The 21,639-nt window shown below is 38.0% G+C and overlaps 1 protein-coding gene across 2 annotated transcripts in view; it reads left to right on the forward strand.

Moving 5' to 3' along the window:
* The window catches only part of LOC106053522 (uncharacterized), a 56,388-nt gene that overhangs the window by 12,281 nt on the left and 22,468 nt on the right, over positions 1-21,639 (forward strand). For both annotated transcript variants that reach the window (XM_056004530.1, XM_056004531.1), the window contains exons 6-16: positions 2,474-2,604; positions 3,525-3,696; positions 12,382-12,448; positions 13,149-13,254; positions 13,417-13,517; positions 14,480-14,603; positions 15,669-15,797; positions 17,305-17,601; positions 19,356-19,565; positions 21,097-21,231; positions 21,327-21,436. In XM_056004530.1, the coding sequence (XP_055860505.1) occupies positions 2,474-2,604; positions 3,525-3,696; positions 12,382-12,448; positions 13,149-13,254; positions 13,417-13,517; positions 14,480-14,603; positions 15,669-15,797; positions 17,305-17,601; positions 19,356-19,565; positions 21,097-21,231; positions 21,327-21,436 (1,582 nt within the window). The remainder of the gene's footprint in view (positions 1-2,473; positions 2,605-3,524; positions 3,697-12,381; positions 12,449-13,148; positions 13,255-13,416; positions 13,518-14,479; positions 14,604-15,668; positions 15,798-17,304; positions 17,602-19,355; positions 19,566-21,096; positions 21,232-21,326; positions 21,437-21,639) is intronic.

Below are 21,639 nucleotides of genomic sequence, written 5' to 3' on the forward strand. Positions count from 1 at the left end.
TTTAAAAAAATATTTTACCTCGATCAAGTCAAATAATTGGATAAGCTAAAAGGCACAGTTCCAATGTAAACTCACGAAAGGAAATCCAGGCTCCTCTACGTAAGCCTTAAGCCTCTACACGCAACTCTGCTGCCAAGTCGACCGGCTCCCTCTTTATTTTGTGACCATACATTTTTTACATATGTAAAGGAAGCACCAGGCACCAAATTCTAATGAAAGAAAATTGTGAAACAATTTCGCGAAATAATAATTTCTCCTGACAGGGCCACGAACCGTTTACGTATATTTGTGACGTCACTCACGTCTGCTTGAAAGATTGTAAGATTATATTCAGAAGGTCAAAAAAAGAAAAGAGTGATTCAATGATGAGCGGGTGACAGATCTAGTGAAACATTTCAAATTTCGTTAGTCACCTGATATTCTGGGCACCTGTCATTAGGGTGAAGCAGAGCGTTCTCTAGGGTGTTTTGTTTGTAAAATGTTTTACATGTTTTCGGATGTTCCTTCAGAGTTGAAGATAGTTTACTTCCTAGTCCAAACCTCCCGCAGAACGACGGGGGATGGGAGCGGGCAGGGTTTGAACCCTCGACCGTCGATAAATCCGAACGACAGTCCAGCGCGCAAACCGCACGACCAGGCAGCCATCCATAGACAGGGATAGGAAAAGGGGGTTGGGGGGGGGGAGGAGAGTACTGTTTAAAAACCTGCCCCGCTTTATTCAAAATGTCCAAATTCCTATAACGTTTTTCAAAGGTGTTTCAAAGGTACTTGACTTAATTTTATTTTGAAAAGAATCATAAGAAGAGCAATAATGGTTAAAAAAAAAATTAAATATGCACTCAATTAAAGCTGACCAATTTTCGTTTGGAGCGTGCGGGCGTACTTTTAAAGGGAAGATAACCCATTTTAAATCCCCCGGGGGGAGAGGGAATTTAATTAAATTACGTTTTTATTAGTCTGCGTTTATTTATGAATAAATGTAAAACTTATCTCAGGAACAAAATATATGGGGAGGGGAGATGGAGGAAGGGTCAGGAACTCCTCTGCAGGACTCGCGAATATATCATTCAGACATGTCTGTAGCTTCATGGGATATTCTGCCAGGGCCAGCCTTAAGCATAGGTTAACAAGGCAGCCACCTAGTACCTCCTATTGGTGGGGGCCTCGCACAAGACACACACATTTTTTTCCAGTTTTATTTATTTTATTTTTTCTATTTCATTTGGGGTCATCAAATTCACTTCACCTAGGGCCTCCAATTATCTAAGGCAGGCCCTGATTCTGCATTTAAATATGATTTTAAAATCTTGACTTACCCTTTAAAAAAAAAAAAGCAAAATTCATTGGACATATATAGAATGTTTCTGAATTCATAGAGCTTTAATTTTTTTTTTGAAATATCATGCTACAACTTTCCGGAAAGAAGCCGTGGTGACACGGTTACTGTGTGAGGTCAACCGTGACACACGGTCAAGTGTTTGGGTATCGAGAGTTAGGGGACTTGAAGGAAGTGACGAGTGTGTAAACAAGAAGAGAGGAAGTCAGCGAGTGAGGTTGGGTATCTGTATATAACGTTGCCGTGTATATATGTTATGTTGAAATGTTACGCAATTAAAAAGGCACTTTCAACGTAAAAGGAACTTGTTTCTTCACAGAAGCGAACCCATTCTTTTCACTGTACAATGCCGCTCATGCCATGTTTGTATTTAACGACTTTGTAGGTATTTTGTTTTTTATTAGTGAGAATTGTGTTGGTGTTTGGTAGATGAGGGAGGGGGTTATTGAACAAGTTGTGAGTCTGTTTATTTGAAATGATAGTACTTGTAGTCACCAGCTCTTAAATGTCCACACCGGGAACAGAAGAAATAGTATAAAATAAGTGAATCCGGCCCTTTTATTTAGAACACAAACTTTTATTACAGAAAAGAAAGGCACAACCCACATCGTCATATCACAAGCGGCCTTTATCGTCTGCAATTGTCTCTATCCTATTTCCGTTCTAGCTTTTTGATGTACTGTAGCGTCACTCGGGAAATACCCAATTAAACCCAGCTTCTACGGGTCTTACTAGTGAGTCATTATTATTGATTTGACTTATACTTATTAGAATACCCTTGAATATCTAACTTAGTGTAAGGGCAGGTAAAATTCAAGCTTTGATGTTTATGTGGCCAAATCTGGCTAATTGTTTATGTGACAATTGTTTATGTCTAAAATTGTTTATGTGACAATTATTTATGTCTAAAATTGTCTATGTGACAATTGTTTATGTGACAATTGTTTATGTGCCAACTGTTTGTGTGACCATTGTTTATGTGACAATTTTTTATGTATATAAATGACCAATTGTTTATGCAGCCAAGTATTTATGTGGTTAGGTTATTTTATGGCTATTGTTAATGCGGTTAAGTAATTATATGACCGATTGTTTTTGTGACCAATTGTCTATGTTATGTTTGCTGTTTCATTTCAGTGGTAAAAGTGGGGTCAAGCTACTGTACGGCGAGCCTCTAAGTGAGAGGCGAAAGAGGGCGGTTCAAAACTTCACAATCCGATGGGACAACGTGGTACCATATGTCATTGACCCGAGCTATTCAGGTCAAGGTCAGTGGAGCTTTATTCACCTTCCAGCTAAGCTCTTTATAATTTTTACGTTGATATAGCTTTGAGTTTACATTTCTAATGTAACAATACCTTAAATTAAAATGTCAACCATATTCTTCAAAAAAACAAACAAAAAAAACGGAATTCTCTATTAAGACTCAGGCCCCAAAACACCCTTATAGAAAGAAAACTATATGGAGAGGTGTTTCTGCGCAGTTTATCTCGTATATTGTTCTAGTCGTCTGTTGTGAACCCGCCAACTTAATAATGAGAACGAAGATGAAGAAGATTAAGCCATTGGAGCTGATCCCGATTATAGGAAAAATTAATCTCTTAGCCTGTTAATAGATATACAATTAGCTTTGGTTTTAAGTTTACTTCTGTTGTAAAGGCCTGCTCTTTTGTTTTCTTTTTTTTTTAGGTCATTTTTTTTTTTGCCGTTATCCTCTGATGTTAAAATTCTAATTTTGATATTAGATATTAAACTTGTGTATATAGTTCTAATATTTAGCTCAGCTTTTTTTACAAAGCTTATTTCAACTGACTGCATGTCTGATACGAATCTTGTACACGCTATTTCGCCCAACTCTCGTTCTCGGATCAAGTTAATTTTTTTTCATACTTATTCAATGTCGATGACAGCACATAAATTAATCCAAATTAACCAATTAGTTTATTAATTAGTGGTTATTAATTAAGAGTGTTTATACAGAAAAAGGAGCTACATCTTGCATTATTGAGAAATATGACAGTAATTGTGCGGTTCTTTACACAATATAAGCTTTTTTGTATTTTTTTTCAAGTATTTTTATTAGCTCAGAAGAAACGACAAAAATTAGTTAAAACGTTGTGTTTAGATTCTTTTTTTTTTTAGTTGAAATGTAAGTTTATTTAACGACTTTCTTTCCATTGGCTCAAAGCTTCAGGGGCGTACTACGTCACCGTACTGAAGCGAGCCATCAAGTACATCATGGACCGAGTGTGCGTCACATATGTGGACGAGACCGCAAGGTGGAACTCCAGTGTCCCCAACTGGTTCACGTTGAACGGATACAAGAATAACGGCTTTTTAAAAGTGGCACTGGGCACAGGGTAAGTCTCAATAGCTCATGCACAGTGGCGTAGCTAGAAATTTGCCAACATTCAGGGGCCCGGGTTGAGGATTGACCTCTTCGGGGGCCCCCGCATTTTGAGTAATATTTAATATTTAATGTAAAAAACAATTTAAATACATATTGCCCCCCCCCTCAAGTGGGGCCCTTGGGGATTTTCAAATTATCCCCACCCTAGCTACGCCACTGTCTGCTTTGGAAGGGTGAGGGAAAGGATTTAAAAAAAAAAAGAGGAACCCAATGTTGTTGACGGCCGTTGACTTGTAGCCCCAAACTGCTGGTAGCTAAACCGCTGTAGAAGTAGTATATCTTAGCTTATAACACTCTGACCGAAAGTGGGATGAAGGTGTGTTTAAATCTTTCTGTTTTAGTTCTAATGGAAAGGAGATGACCACTTCGTTCAGATCTGATGTAACAGTGGTTTAGTGGGTGCAGGTTATCTTTACGAATAGTGAGTGATTTGGAAAGTAAATATAGAAGTGAAGCTAGGTGCTGAAACAAATGATGATGCATACATATTAAACATAAATGAACAGCAGCACCAGGGACTGAGTTTTTTAAATGAGAGAAAGTAGTGAATTAAAATGCGATGGTTATAAGGGACAGCACCGATAATGCTCTTTTCATCACATACATAAATAATATACTCAATATACTCAAATATTATATTTCTAAAATACCACTCGCTGACTCGTGTATCTAGAGATCTCTTGAACTAGTTTCGTGCACAGGTTCCTTTGACCATGTAGGTGCTCGCTAGGACGCGGTTTTGACAGAATCGCAGCCTGAACTTGTCAAATTAAACATTTGTGTTTTAGTTTCGGTATTTCTACAACAGGCCACATTCTATGTGTAAAGTATAAATAGAAGTAGCACAAAAATATCACTTCTTTTATTTTTTAAAGAAGTCTTTTTTTTTTTCAAAATCAAGACAAAAAGACTATGTCTGAGAAGTTACGATGTGTAGGGTCGAAACCCCCCCCCCCCACACACACACACAAATGTGGGTTTCAGAAAGAGAGAGAGAGAGAGAGAGAGAAAGAGAGAGAATGAAAAAGAAAGAGAAAGGATTCACTGTAACAGATACACTAATTCAATAGCTAAAATGTCTGATCGTTAAAATGTGGCCCGTTCCTTGAAATAAAAAAAAAGGAAAGACGGGGACATAGTGACCAGAAGAAACAATCTAAAGCCTAGGAGCTAAGCGACGCTCGTAGCTGTTGTGTGGTGCAAGTTTTTTCATAATCCACTGTAATGAATTAGTTTTAGCTTTAATTCCCCTTACAAATACAATGAAGCCAAAAAAAAAACAGAAAAAAAAATAATATCATTTTGTTGCAAAGGAATTCACTGTTCCAACTTCAACTCTACTTTTTAACTACTAAGATTTTCTTCCAAGTTCCAATTATCCCTTCTAGACTAATCTATTTTCACAAAGCTTTTATCAACTCACTCAGTCTGGTACAAAGTTTGTACCCGCTATTTCTCCCACACCCAATCTCGGATCAAGCTGAACTTTGCTACAATTATTTCTTTTACCTGACAACACGAGAATCAATTTAAAAAAAAATAAAATTAATAGGTAATTAATTATTTTGTTTGGTGTCTAGGAACAAGAGAAATAAATTGTACTTGACTGTTGTGGTGGTATAAGCTGAATTAGTCTCCTTTATAGGTCGCCGCTTTAAATTGAAACAAATAGTACATTACTATACAATCGTCTCTAGTCATAAGTACCTTTCTAGAAGAGTGGTGAACACGTCTGATTTTGTTTTGTTTTTTTAAATGTTTTTAGAAACCAATTTACGATAAAATCTACCTAAATCCATCCTTTCTCCCCCCCCCCCCCATTTTCCTAACTGGTCCAGATAAGTGATAGGATCATAGCACATTGAGACAAGTGATAGGATCATAGCACATTGAGACAAGTGATAGGATCATAGCACATTGAGACAAGTGATAGGATCATAGCACATTGAGACAAGTGATAGGATCATAGCACATTGAGACAAGTGATAGGATCATAGCACATTGAGACAAGTGATAGGATCATAGCACATTGAGACAAGTGATAGGATCATAGCGTATTGAGACAAGTGATAGGATCATAGCACATTGAGACAAGTGATAGGATCATAGCGTATTGAGACAAGTGATAGGATCATAGCACATTGAGACAAGTGATAGCGAAGCAGCAGGACGTTTTGGCGCCGCCGTTTTGGCGCCGCCGTTTTGGCCCCGCGTTTTGGCGCGAAGGTCGTTTTGGCGCCAGCCGTTTTGGCGACGGGACGTTTTGGCGCGATATACATTATGTACGTTTATTGTATTAATTCTTTTAAAAGAATTATTCATATCTATGTTTTGCATGAGTGTTTGTGTTACGTGTTTTCACGTACTAAATGTAAATGTGTGTTTGTTTTTCACATCATTTTCTTTAATAAACATTTTGGCTTGTGTATGTGTGTTTATTAAGAGGCACACTTTTATTTTCAAAAAGTTTTTTAAGATATTAGAGGTTTTTAGTTAGAAATATAATAGAATAAAATGGCGAAAGTTTTTTCTAGTCTGTCTGCGTACTGGATAAAATGATTAGTGAATAGTCCAAACTACGCGAGCTTATAAAGACGTAGGGGCGAAGAGATTGAAAGAGAGGGGTAGACTTTGGGCCGCTCTCGGAATTAAAGATTAAGGATTATAAATTCGCACCTAGGGATGTCAAGTGGACTGCTAGAAACTGATTATCGTCTTACGCGTGAGAGAGGGGAGGGGTGGAGGAAAGAGTATATACAAGGAGTGAAATTTGAGCAGAAGAGAGAGGGCGGGATAGGTGTCACATGTAATGACCATTCCCAAGGAGATGATCGCCAGACGCATGACGCCAACGACCAGTGTTCGGTGCTGGTCTTGTCTTCATTTGTTTAACTCTACCTGCGTCAAAGCGAGATGTGTCACCCAAATCACCCCTACCCAATTTCTCAAAATATATCTTTTCAAAGTATCTTAGTGTCGTGAATTTGTTTCTATCTATTGTCGCCCCTAGTGTTTGTTTACATTTGTGGATTCACGTTAGAGTTTGTACTGACCACATTCCGTGTCTTGATCTTTACTATGTGTGGAGTGATTGTCGTCATTCAGCGTAATAAAGCTTTAGATGTTAACATGGTTTTTGTTATATTAAAGTGTGACACTTAGCTAATTCGTATATCACACTAATGTCAAATAAAAAACAAAATCTTTTGGAAAGAAATCCAAAAATGTCATCCAGTGCGATTAGCAGAACTCACATATAGCATGTTATTACCATTCAGGAATCTGACTTATTATAGGCCTATATTCATGAAATAAGCAAAACCTTTATAATTAAAAAAAAAAAAATTCGCTGAACGGTGTGAGAATTTATACTATACATACAATATTATGGTAGAGTGAAATAAACATTATTATAAAAGTTACGTGCTTATTAAATTATCGTCCAATGATATCTCGCGCCAAAACGTCCCGTCGCCAAGACGGCTCGCGCCAAAACGTCCCGTCGCCAAAACGGCGGGGCCAAAACGGCGGCGCCAAAACGGCGGCGCCAAAACGTCACGTACCGAAGTGATAGGATCATAGCGTATTGAGACAAGTGATAGGATCATAGCACATTGAGACAAGTGATAGGATCATAGCACATTGAGACAAGTGATAGGATCATAGCGTATTGAGAAAGTGATAGGATCATAGCGTATTGAGAAAGTGATAGGATCATAGCACATTGAGACAAGTGATAGGATCATAGCACATTGAGAAAAGTGATAGGATCATAGCGTATTGAGACAAGTGATAGGATCATAGCACATTGAGACAAGTGATAGGATCATAGCGTATTGAGACAAGTGATAGGATCATAGCACATTGAGACAAGTGATAGGATCATAGCGTATTGAGACAAGTGATAGGATCATAGCACATTGAGACAAGTGATAGGATCATAGCACATTGAGACAAGTGATAGGATCATAGCGTATTGAGAAAGTGATAGGATCATAGCGTATTGAGAAAGTGATAGGATCATAGCACATTGAGACAAGTGATAGGATCATAGCACATTGAGACAAGTGATAGGATCATAGCGTATTGAAAAGTGATAGGATCATAGCCTATTGAGAAAGTGATAGGATCATAGCACATTGAGACAAGTGATAGGATCATAGCACATTGAGACAAGTGATAGGATCATAGCGTATTGAGAAAGTGATAGGATCATAGCGTATTGAGAAAGTGATAGGATCATAGCCTATTGAGAAAGTGATAGGATCATAGCACATTGAGACAAGTGATAGGATCATAGCGTATTGAGAAAGTGATAGGATCATAGCGCATTGAGACAAGTGATAGGATCATAGCGTATTGAGAAAGTGATAGGATCATAGCGTATTGAGAAAGGGATAGGATCATAGCGTATTGAGAAAGTGATAGGATCATAGCGCATTGAGACAAGTGATAGGATCATAGCGTATTGAGAAAGTGATAGGATCATAGCACATTGAGACAAGTGATAGGATCATAGCACATTGAGACAAGTGATAGCGAAGCAGGACGTTTTGGCGCCGCCGTTTTGGCGACGCCGTTTTGGCCCCGCCGTTTTGGCGCGAAGGTCGTTTTGGCGCCAGCCGTTTTGGCGACGGGACGTTTTGGCGCGATATACATTATGTACGTTTATTGTATTAATTCTTTTAAAAGAATTATTCATATCTATGTTTTGCATGAGTGTTTGTGTTACGTGTTTTCACGTACTAAATGTAAATGTGTGTTTATTTTTCACATCATTTTCTTTAATAAACATTTTGGCTTGTGTATGTGTGTTTATTAAGAGGCACACTTTTATTTTCAAAAAGTTTTTTAAGATATTAGAGGTTTTTAGTTAGAAATATAATAGAATAAAATGGCGAAAGTTTTTCTAGTCTGTCTGCGTACTGGATAAAATGATTAGTGAATGGTCCAAACTACGCGAGCTTATAAAGACGTAGGGGCGAAGAGATTGAAAGAGAGGGGTAGACTTTGGGCCGCTCTCGGAATTAAAGATTAAGGATTATAAATTCGCACCTAGGGATGTCAAGTGGACTGCTAGAAACAGATTATCGTCTTACGCGTGAGAGAGGGGAGGGGTGGAGGAAAGAGTATATACAAGGAGTGAAATTTGAGCAGAAGAGAGAGGGCGGGATAGGTGTCACATGTAATGACCATTCCCAAGGAGATGATCGCCAGACGCATGACGCCAACGACCAGTGTTCGGTGCTGGTCTTGTCTTCATTTGTTTAACTCTACCTGCGTCAAAGCGAGATGTGTCACCCAAATCACCCCTACCCAATTTCTCAAAATATATCTTTTCAAAGTATCTTAGTGTCGTGAATTTGTTTCTATCTATTGTCGCCCCTAGTGTTTGTTTACATCTGTGGATTCACGTTAGAGTTTGTACTGACCACATTCCGTGTCTTGATCTTTACTATGTGTGGAGTGATTGTCGTCATTCAACGTAATAAAGCTTTAGATGTTAACATGGTTTTTGTTATATTAAAGTGTGACACTTAGCTAATTCGTATATTACACTAATGTCAAATAAAAAACAAAATCTTTTGGAAAGAAATCCAAAAATGTCATCCAGTGCGATTAGCAGAACTCACATATAGCATGTTATTACCATTCAGGAATCTGACTTATTATAGGCCTATATTCATGAAATAAGCAAAACCTTTATAATTAAAAAAAAAAAAATTCGCTGAACGGTGTGAGAATTTATACTATACATACAATATTATGGTAGAGTGAAATAAACATTATTATAAAAGTTACGTGCTTATTAAATTATCGTCCAATGATATCTCGCGCCAAAACGTCCCTTCGCCAAAACGGCTCGCGCCAAAACGTCCCGTCGCCAAAACGGCGGGGCCAAAACGGCGGCGCCAAAACGGCGGCGCCAAAACGTCACGTACCGAAGTGATAGGATCATAGCGTATTGAGACAAGTGATAGGATCATAGCACATTGAGACAAGTGATAGGATCATAGCACATTGAGACAAGTGATAGGATCATAGCGTATTGAGAAAGTGATAGGATCATAGCGTATTGAGAAAGTGATAGGATCATAGCACATTGAGACAAGTGATAAGATCATAGCACATTGAGAAAAGTGATAGGATCATAGCGTATTGAGACAAGTGATAGGATCATAGCACATTGAGACAAGTGATAGGATCATAGCGTATTGAGACAAGTGATAGGATCATAGCACATTGAGACAAGTGATAGGATCATAGCGTATTGAGACAAGTGATAGAATCATAGCACATTGAGACAAGTGATAGGATCATAGCACATTGAGACAAGTGATAGGATCATAGCACATTGAGACAAGTGATAGGATCATAGCACATAGAGTCAAGTGATAGGATCATAGCACATTGAGACAAGTGATAGGATCATAGCACATTGAGACAAGTGATAGGATCATAGCACATTGAGACAAGTGATAGGATCATAGCACATTGAGACAAGTGATAGGATCATAGCACATTGAGACAAGTGATAGGATCATAGCGTATTGAGACAAGTGATAGGATCATAGCGTATTGAGACAAGTGATAGGATCATAGCACATTGAGACAAGTGATAGGATCATAGCACATTGAGACAAGTGATAGGATCATAGCGTATTGAGAAAGTGATAGGATCATAGCGTATTGAGAAAGTGATAGGATCATAGCACATTGAGACAAGTGATAGGATCATAGCACATTGAGACAAGTGATAGGATCATAGCGTATTGAAAAGTGATAGGATCATAGCCTATTGAGAAAGTGATAGGATCATAGCGTATTGAGAAAGTGATAGGATCATAGCGTATTGAGAAAGTGATAGGATCATAGCCTATTGAGAAAGTGATAGGATCATAGCCTATTGAGAAAGTGATAGGATCATAGCGTATTGAGAAAGTGATAGGATCATAGCGCATTGAGACAAGTGATAGGATCATAGCGTATTGAGAAAGTGATAGGATCATAGCGTATTGAGAAAGGGATAGGATCATAGCGTATTGAGAAAGTGATAGGATCATAGCGTATTGAGAAAGTGATAGGATCATAGCGTATTGAGAAAGTGATAGGATCATAGCACATTGAGACAAGTGATAGGATCATAGCGTATTGAGAAAGTGATAGGATCATAGCGTATTGAGAAAGTGATAGGCTCATAGCGTATTGAGAAAGTGATAGGATCATAGCGCATTAAGAAAGTGATAGGATCATAGCGTATTGAGAAAGTGATAGGATCATAGCGTATTGAGAAAGTGATAGGCTCATAGCGTATTGAGAAAGTGATAGGATCATAGCGTATTGAGAAAGTGATAGGATCATAGCGTATTGAGAAAGTGATAGGATCATAGCGCATTGAGAAAGTGATAGGATCATAGCGCATTGAGAAAGTGATAGGCTCATAGCGTATTGAGAAAGTGATAGGATCATAGCGTATTGAGAAAGTGATAGGATCATAGCAAATTGAGAAAGTGATAGGATCATAGCAAATTGAGAAAGTGATAGGATCATAGCAAATTGAGAAAGTGATAGGATCATAGCAAATTGAGAAAGCTAAAAGCATGAAATAGTGTTACACAAAAACAATGGACTTCATTCACCAATCGTAAACAAACAACATTTAACCGTATGATTCTATATATCTTCTATACAAATTATGTAGGCCTAATCCATAAAGGCTGTCACTTCGTGTGTATTTTTCATTGTTTTATCAATATTATGACGTGGCTAAATGTGTTGTTGTTTTACGATTGGTGAATGATGTGAATTGGTAAAAATATTATTAAAAGCACAGTTTTATTTCTGTTTGTCTAGATCTAGTAAAAATTTAATTACGCGACTGATACAAACTGATTGTTACAATTACATATAAGCTTTTTTTTCTTTTTTAAATATTTTTTTACCCATTTTTTTTTTTTAATCATATCTTCAGCGACTTTTGACTTGACTTATCTGATTGATTTTTTATCTGTAAGAGGTGTAGATCTGTAAGAAATTCAGTTACTGAAAGTTATTTACTTTTATTTTATCTTATAAAATACAGACGTTACTTCAAAAAGATGATTACGTCCAACGCGTGTCCCTAGGTCAATTTAGTCATGCATGTTAATCACTGACTTAAATTCTGCCAAGTCACTGGTTTTCCTGGCTGATCCAGGCAACCTGTTCCATGCTCTAACAGCACTATGGAAGGAGCATTTGTACAAATTTGTCCTAGCATATGGGACGAGGAATGTGCCTTTATCTTTGTGTACAGGGATATACTCAAAAGTCTTGCAAACAACTTTCTAGATCTAGGTGTGAACTTGACATTCTAATGTAAAAGATGCAGGCTTGATAAGGCCCTTAGCTATTTGAGATTTTGGGTCCACTGTGTATGGCAATTTTTCCTCCAAAATGATTGATAATATACATGGGACCATTTTTTGCCCCCTCCCTGAGCAGAATGAGTTGGAAGCGAGGGAGACTAATCTATAGCCTATAAGTATCTAATGGGTAATTCCATCGCTATAAAAAAGACATAGAGTTTGAAAATACATTTAACGTTATACCTTGCCAAGATAAGTTTTAAAACTTGATGTTTGGTTATTGACAGCTGTGCTGCTGATGCAGGACCAGGCAATGGAAACCAGAGCAGAATTATCTACCCTTGTAGTGACTACGTAAGCTCGTTTAAGTTTTTCTTTCCACACATGTTGTTTTTTTTTGTGTGTGTTGTTTTCTTCAATTCTATTACTTCAATATTGGGGCGTGGTTGATAGTGGTAAAGCGCTTGGGTTCCTAACCGAAGGGTCCGGGGCTCAAATCTCGGTGAGGACTGGGATTTTGAATTAAGGGATTCTTAGGACGCCCCTGAGTCTACCCAACTCTAATGGGTACCTGACATTAGTTGGGGAAAGTAAAATCGGTTGGTCCTTGTGTTGGCCACATGACACCTTCGTTAACCGTCGGCCATAGAAACAGATAACCTTTATATCTTCCACCCTATAGATTAGGATGCGCGGTGGCCGAGTGGTAAAACGCTTGACTTCCGAACCGAATAACCCGGGTTCGAATCCTGGTGACGACTGGGATTTCTAATTAACGGATCTTTATGGCGCCTCTGAGTCCACCCAATTCTAATGGGAACCTGACATAAGTTGGGGAAAAGTAAAGGCTGATGGTCGTCGTGCTGGCCATATGACACCCACATTAACTGTGGGCCACAGAAACAGATAACCTTTACATTCTCTGCTCCAATAGATCTCACTGTCTGAAAAGGGGAATTTTACTTTTATTAGTCCAATGGATGGTTAATGAGGTGTTATTGTAGACTTAAACCTCACTGTATATCTTATTATCTTTCTTTTTTTTTTTCTGTAGTACATTAATATTCATGAATGGCTACACACACTGGGCGGAGCTCACGTGCAGCAAGGACCAATCAGAAACAATTACATCTCCGTCAATTACGATGACATCACGCCAAGTAAGATCATTGTCTAAGTCTCTATCGTACGATAATCCAATTCGGTTAATATTTATTTTATCGGTTTACTCTTTCAACTACTGTACTCCTCATTATTCTTGGGACTCGAAAAAAATGCCTTATTATTTGAAAAAAATAAATTATGTATTTGAATGTTCTCAGGTTTACAGTACTCGTACAACGCCTATTACTGGACCTCGACGTCTTACAACTCAGTGAACTATTTCTTTGACCCAGCTTCAGTTCTGATGTACGACGCAGGGGTATGGGCACATTCTTAGCTTCAGATTACATTTAAGCAATCCGTCTTAACAAAATGTTAGGAATTTACTAGCATTCTAAACCCGTGCTTATGATGGATAAAAATGATATTCTTTAAAAAAGATTAAAAATATAGTTCCAATTTTGAATTCGACATTTAATATTTCACTAGTAGCCTTTATTTCTGCTAAATAAAACTAAATGGTTAACTTTATTTGCATAATTATTCATATTTGTGAAATTATAACACGAACAAAGAAATCAATGCATTAATGTACAAGGTTGTGTATTAAAACATTTACACAGGTACTATATTATTCACACTATCCTTTACCCGTCCTGGTTTCAAATCTCGTTGAAGACTAGGATTTTGAATTGCATGATTGTCAGAACAGTACTCAGCACACGGAACCATAATGGGTACCTAACTTTCGATGGGAAAAGTAAAGGCGGTTGATCTTTATGCTGGTCCCATGGCAACCTGCTCTTTGACCATTGACCAAAAGAAACATTATCTTCACATCATTTAAGTCATTGGTTAATATGCATGACTAAATTCATGACGCGCAGGACGTAATCATCTTCTTTTTTGAAGTAACGTCTGTATTATATAAGATAAGATAATATTTGCCCTATAGATCGCAATATCTAAAGGGAAACTGAACCCTTTTTTTTAACTTTGCCAAGAAATGGTAATTAGTGAAACTACTAAATAAATATTCGCAAAACAATAATTAATATTATTCATTAATTAAAAATAACTTTGTATTTAACACTTTGTAACGTTTGTTATTAAACTTTTGTTTTCTCAATTTAAAAAAAAAAATGGCCATCTTTATTATAATTAATATAAAATGAGATAGCTGTAGAATAAATCAAAATTATGCAAATTTTGTCTTAAGAAAGCTCTTCAATGGAAGTCTGTATCACGTTTTGTTAATGTGAATGTTGACTCTCCTTGCAGACCTGGTCCAGAAACTCCCTGGAGACGTACACGCCCATCAGAGATGACATCTTCCAGCCAAACTTTTCTCCTTCTACTGATGACGTCAATTTCTTGGAGCTTAACCAAGTTTTCCAGTGCAACGGTAAGTGAAGAACTACAGCTACTGGACTGGCTTCTGGACTGATCTACTGGACTGATCTACTGGACTGACCTACTGGACTGACCTACTGGACTGACAGCATATACAACCTGAAGTGAAGAACTAGATCTACTGGACTGACCTACTGGACTGATCTACTGGACTGACCTACTGAATTGACCTACTGGACTGACATCACCGTAGATATGGAGAGATGGTCGATTTGAAGTGAAGAACTAGATCTACTGGACTGATCTACTGGACTGCTACTGGACTGACCTACTGGACTGACATCACCGTAGATATGGAGAGATGGTCGATTTGAAGTGGAGAACTAGATCTACTGGACTGACCTACTGGACTGATCTACTGGACTGCTACTGGACTGACCTACTGGACTGACATCACCGTAGATATGGAGAGATGGTCGATTTGAAGTGGAGAACTAGATATACTGGACTGACCTACTGGACTGATCTACTGGACTGCTACTGGACAGACCTACTGGACTGACATCGCCGTAGATATGGAGAGATGGTCGATTTGAAGTGAAGAACTAGATATACTGGACTGACCTACTGGACTGATCTACTTGACTGACATCACCGTAGATATGGAGAGATGGGTGATTTGAAGTGAAGAACTAAATCTACTGGACTGCTACTGGACTGATCTACTGGACTGACATCACCGTAGATATGGAGGGATGGGTGATTTGAAGTGAAGTGAAGAACTAAATCTACTGGACTGATCTACTGGACTGATCTACTGGGCTGATCTACTGGACTGCTACTGGACTGAACTACTGGACTGACCTACTGGAAAGATCTACTCGACTGATCTACTATAGAGATTTAATACTTGAGGTTTTAAGACATTCTTGAGAGTACTCATTTGTATGAGGTAATTGCCATACATAAAGAAAAGGTAATGTCGATTTCCGATTGTTTAGCTCATAAACCCTTCTAAATTTAATATCAAAGTTCACTCTTATCTATAACATGTTTAAATATTATAGAATACAAATCTACTTATGATGTCAATTATAACACATGTAACACTCCACAGCACTCTTCTGTGGCAATGTTAGCGTGGACTGTGGACTTGGCTACTACGCACTTTATAAGGGTGTGTGTCGATGTGTTTGTCCTGGAGAGTATGACCCAGCTACCAACTGTCAGACCTTATTAAACGGACGTAAGTCTATTTGAACAAACAGCTCATCTCCCTTCGTTTGATTCTGATACTATTGTTCTGTATTTAACAAATAGTTTATCTCCCTTCCTTTGATTTTGATATTATTGTCTGTATTTTACTAATAGTTTATCTCCCTTCGTTTGATTCTGATACTATTGTTCTGTATTTAACAAATAGTTTATCTCCCTTCCTTTATATTTTGATATTATTGTTTGTATTTTACTAATAGTTTATCTCCCTTCGTTTGATTCTGATACTATTGTTCTGTATTTAACAAATAGTTTATCTCCCTTCCTTTATATTTTGATATTATTGTTTGTATTTTACTAATAGTTTATCTCCCTTCGTTTGATTCTGATACTATTGTTCTGTATTTAACAAATAGTTTATCTCCCTTCCTTTGATTTTGATATTATTGTCTGTATTTTACTAATAGTTTATCTCCCTTCGTTTGATTCTGATACTATTGTTCTGTGTTTAACAAATAGTTTATCTCCCTTCCTTTGATTTTGATATTATTGTCTGTATTTTACTAATAGTTTATCTCCCTTCGTTTGATTCTGATATTACTGCTCTGTATTTTTCTTTCCTTACAAATTCTTTTAAGACTTAAGAAAACTTGAATGATCCCCCAAAGTTAACGCAAATTTAAATAAAAATTGAATAACATAAGTAAATTAATATAGTTTAAAAAAAAATGTTTATGTATGTGTGTAAATATTTTTTTTTTACTTTTTTTGAAAATATTTTCAAATCCATTTTTTTCACCTTTATTTTAGCTACTCTGTATACTAAAGGTTTTGACACTAACAGTCTATTACAGTAAAGTGCTATATTCATTGGGTATACTTGTACAAAACTATTGTTTACCACATTATAGATTCTCTTTAAGCAATACAATTCAAACATCAAGAGAAATCTATAATGATAGATCTGGTGAAAATGCAGGCAAATGGGGCCTGAAGAGAAAAAAATAGAGAAACTGAATAGAGAAAGATTTTGAAAAAAAAAAAAGAAAAAAATAAAGACATATTGAAAGACATTTTATTCTGCTGTGCTGAAAAGTGCGAAAACAATATTTATTGAAACTACTCGTTTATCAATATCTTTGTGTTCTGTTCACCGGATACGCCAAAAGGATTGCTTTTTCTTTATGGATTGGTCTCCATGTATAACCATCATCAATATTTACGAAAAGGGGATGATCTGTGAATCCGTCTTTTTTTTTTTACCTAGCAGTTCCTTCACTACACTTCTTGCTTTAAGCCCAAGACATGTTCTCGTGTCGTGTACACCTATTCTGCAACGTCATACGTCTGTCTGTCTACGTCACTACTTTTTTACTGTCACTTTATACAACGCACAATATATGTATTCAAAAACTAACATACTCTCTAAGCTAAACTAGGTCAAGACAATACTTTGATATTGTTCTATATCGTATGTGCCTTGTCTATTTCTATATCAACTGATGTTTTCTTTATTAACTTCAATCCCCTTGTTACAGCATCAACTGTAGTGTCATGGCCTAACACTCCCATTGTCCTTATTGCTGGAGGTCCGAACAACACCTGCCCTACAGGCTTCGACCAGACCCCTGGCTGGTTTTCTTTCACCGGAAATTCGTCTCTGACTCAGTCCACTGCCGCTCCACCAGTGAAGTTCCCTGTGTCCGGCAAGACCCATTTCACTCCCCTCTGCACCAAAAGCACCCCCGCCAATCCCACGGCTGCCGACTGGGAGTCATGGCCAGGAGGTGGACAGTACTGCTTCATTAAACCTTTGAACGTGAACTGTGGAGGAGGTTTGTACTTGTTAGTTAACTCTTTCTCTCCGTAATTATTTACCACATTCTGGTGGAATCAACGTTGGTATCGTCAGTTAGGAGAGAAAGAGTTAATGAAGTCATTATTATTAAGTACTTATAAATTAAAGCTTTTATTCCATCTTTGTTAATCAAGAATATTTAATATACATGTTTTAGTAAACATAATAATATTTGTGAGTTTGTGGAGGGTGAGGCTGCATTTATATATTACGAGCATATTATAAGTGAAGATTGTGTAGTCAGCTGTACGTTTTAAAGTTTTGTTTGTACAAATGCTAGAAAATGTTTGAGGAATATCAAAAAGTTAAAGATCCTGACCTATCGAAATTCGGCTATTCGTTTTTATCTCTATTGTGGGGGCCCCGATCTTGTGGAGGTGTCGGGGGAGTTGTCCTGCCTCGCCTCCCTGCTAATTTTTTTTTTATGTTGATATATTATTCCTGTTTATTTATACTGTGCCTTTATACCTAATGTATTCTGTATGATTATTCATTTTACGATTGAAGTTTACGATATTAAATTATTCCATTGTCCAAAAGTGGACCTGTGTTTATTCAATACTAAAAGTAGTATTATAGGGCAGATAATGTTAAGGTCCTTTGATCCTGAGGCCCACTGTTAACGAAGGTGTCATGTGGCCATCACAACGACCAACCGTTTTTACTTTCCCCCTACTAATGTCAGGTACCCATTAGAGCTGGATGGACTCAGTGGCGTCCAAAGATCCCCAAATAAAAAATCCAACACTTCACCAGCCACCGCGCCTCCTTATTCAATACTATTTCCCCGGTATACTTGATGTTGTGACACAATATTTAAGTCTAGAATTACAACTTTATAAGTATCACATGATACAAACAACTATGACAACTACAGCCCTATTACAGCTCTTGAACCCTAACTCTTAATGGTATCTTGCAATAGATATAGCCATTTATGTCTCCTCCTGTCTCGGAAGACAATGAGGTGAGTCAATGGCTTAGGTTTCGTCTTGAGATGGGGCAGAATCTGGTGTGACTGATCAAGCCGATTCTGGAGCGGCAGTTTGCCACAGTTCTTGCATGTATAAGCATCTGTCCTAGGGCTAGCTAAAAGGGCAGCTTTCTTTTTCTTTCTCTTGACTGATGCAGCTTTTGCACTCGGCGAAGTTCGTACCAGCACGTAAAGTCTGTCTCCATGCTGTCCGGTCTGGGGCTATCTCCTCCCACATACTTTGATCGATGCCTGTGGTTTTCACGTCACTCTTACAGACATCTCTGTATGTAGATTAGTCTTGGGCAGCCCTTGGGTCTGACTCCCTCCTCAAGCTCAGCGTATAGGATGTCTGTAGGGCTTCTTCCATCTGGCATGCGAGTGACATGACGGAGCCAGCGCAGTCTTCTCAGTCTAAGAAGAGCATAGATACTGTGCATATAGGCCCGTTTCAGAACGTCCTGGTTGGTGACATGATCCCTCCAGGAAATGCACATTTTGCGTCGAAGGCAGCGTAAGTGGAAGCTATTTAATCTGTGTTCTAGATGCATGTAAATTGCCCAGCTCTCACTGCCATATAGAAGTGTGCTCAGAACGCAGGCATTGTAGACTAGGATTTTGTTTGCCGTAGTACCAAGATATAGTTATGAATGTCCATATACACAACATAGATGTAATATAACTTTAAACAAAGTCAATTTATTTGTTTATTTATCTATCTAAAACGATTTTGTTTATTTTCTTTGTTCTAATAAAAGCATTCATCCAAGCTGGAGCTGAGTTTCGCTCCTTGGCTGCTGTTACCACCAACGGCAGTCTTGGTGAGACTTACTACAACGCCACGTCAATGAACATCACCCAGTACTACTGCTGCAGGTACCAAGAGGGGACCACCTTCCCCATAGATCTACCCAATGCTGATCCGTTCAGACTCTTTATCAGGGGCACCAGCTGTCCTGTTATCAGAGGTACACTTGTGCAAACAACTCAAAGCATACTGTTACGTATTTCTGAATCTTCTAGCTAGATGTACTAGTAGGCACACAAATAAAAACACTGCAAAGAACTTGACGACTAAACTTTCAGTTTCATATAACTTTAATGACTATTAACTCTAACAATTCGTCACTGTAACATGTAGCGTAGAAGACTGTACAATATCTGTCAGTTTACAGTTAGCTATACTTCGTTGTAATTCATGTCTTCACTTCATCTCTTCTCAACTTGCATCGAGCCGTATTCCACAGAAAAGACCAACGACACACTTCCCAGTGTCGCTCCAGGTCTCCTAAAGCTGAACCAAGTCGCACTCAAGTCTACCGAATCAGAGCCGCACACGTCTTACATCGACTGTATCGACTGTAACGGCTCAAGTCCACTGTAGTTCGCTGTATAGACTTTAACGACAGTAGTCCACTCCAGTTAACTCTACCCTAGTTAACTTGCACCAAGTCGTACACATTTCTCTTCCACAGAGCCGCACACGTCTTACATCGTCTGTATCGACTGTAACGGCTCACTCACGACTCCATACGACTGCCTTTCACATTAACTTTCTGGCTTATATAGAGTCCCTAATCGCTTCTCCAAAGTTGCACAAACACTGCTTGTATCTTCTGGAATAAAACGTGAGGAAACGTCACATCCTGTCTTTATTTATACATGTAGATTCCAGAGAACACTCGCTGCAGTGTCATCAAGTCGGGGTCACACCTAGTGACCTCTACCTATCACTGTTCATTTGTAACAATACTTTAAAATAACATGAATTGTAATTCTAAACAATGTAGACTGATAAGGCTTGTACTCGAGTTCGACAATTGATGACGAGTGCAGCATTTCACTTGGCTACTTAGCCCCAGCTGCGACCTACATATCTCGTTACATCCAGCACAGACACACAACCATTTTCCGCCGGTAATCAATTAAGATTCTCTTTCCGGCTTCTACTTTTGTCCTCTTTTAGTCTCCAATGTGTATCCCGCAGCCTTTGTAATTAATCTCCAGCTGTCTCGTTCCGAGGCCGCCTGCTTCTAGGTGCTCTCTTCTATGTTAGGCACCAACTTGCTTTATCTGATATTGGAATATACATACAAATGATAATGACCGGCATGCCAGTGGCGTAGCTAAAGGGGAAGGGTCCAAATTTGAAAATTCCCCCAGGCCCTCACGTGAAGGGGCCCCCAAATGAGTTTTTGAAATTTCTTTTTTTACATTAAATATTACACCATTATATCATGTTATGATGTCGAATGTCAAAATGCAGGGGCCCTAAAGAGGTCAAGCCCGCCTGGCCCCCAAATTCCTACCTACTCCACTGTTACATTCCTACTGTCACTATTGTGTTGGAATAAAGACTTACATCTAACATTTGAGAATATATCAAATATGCTTGTATATGCTAACACATGAGAAACGGCCTAATAGGCTTGAATTAAAGTAAATATAATAGTTGAGAACTTGTCCAATTGGTTAGTGTATAGCTCGTTTGTTTTTCAGGATTGAAAAGTACCTACACGAGATTGAATTTGTGGACTGGAATCAATAGAGAAATTGTGACCTCCAAGTCTCCCTTCTGGATGTACAGCAACGCCATGACTACATTCCAGTGTTACTATCAACCTCCAGTCTACGGTAGGTTTTATGATATTAAGTTATATTAATTAGGTCCTATATAATCGTTAGCGACCATTTTACGAATGTAATGCTATTGTTGTTATCGTTGTCAGGGTGTAATCAGGTGATAACTCTTGACGCTAATGTGAGATCGGCCACTGTTACTACCCCTGGATTTCCAACAGCAAGAACCCCGAACAGACGCTGCTTTTATTCTTTCAATGTAAGTCACTCTCAAAATCAGAAATCTTTTATGAGGTAAAGATATAACAACAGTGTGTTTTCTTTATTTACCCATGCTAAGTAACACTATTTTCAGATAGTGTGAATCTCTCTTAGGTCTTTATCGATATTAATACCTGATTTGCGCTTTTCTAGTATATAAACTTGGTCTAAATATATTTGCATAAGTGTTATAAAAGTATT

Source organism: Biomphalaria glabrata, chromosome 11, assembly GCF_947242115.1.
Source record: "Biomphalaria glabrata chromosome 11, xgBioGlab47.1, whole genome shotgun sequence".
NCBI classification, from domain to species: Eukaryota; Metazoa; Mollusca; class Gastropoda; family Planorbidae; genus Biomphalaria; species Biomphalaria glabrata.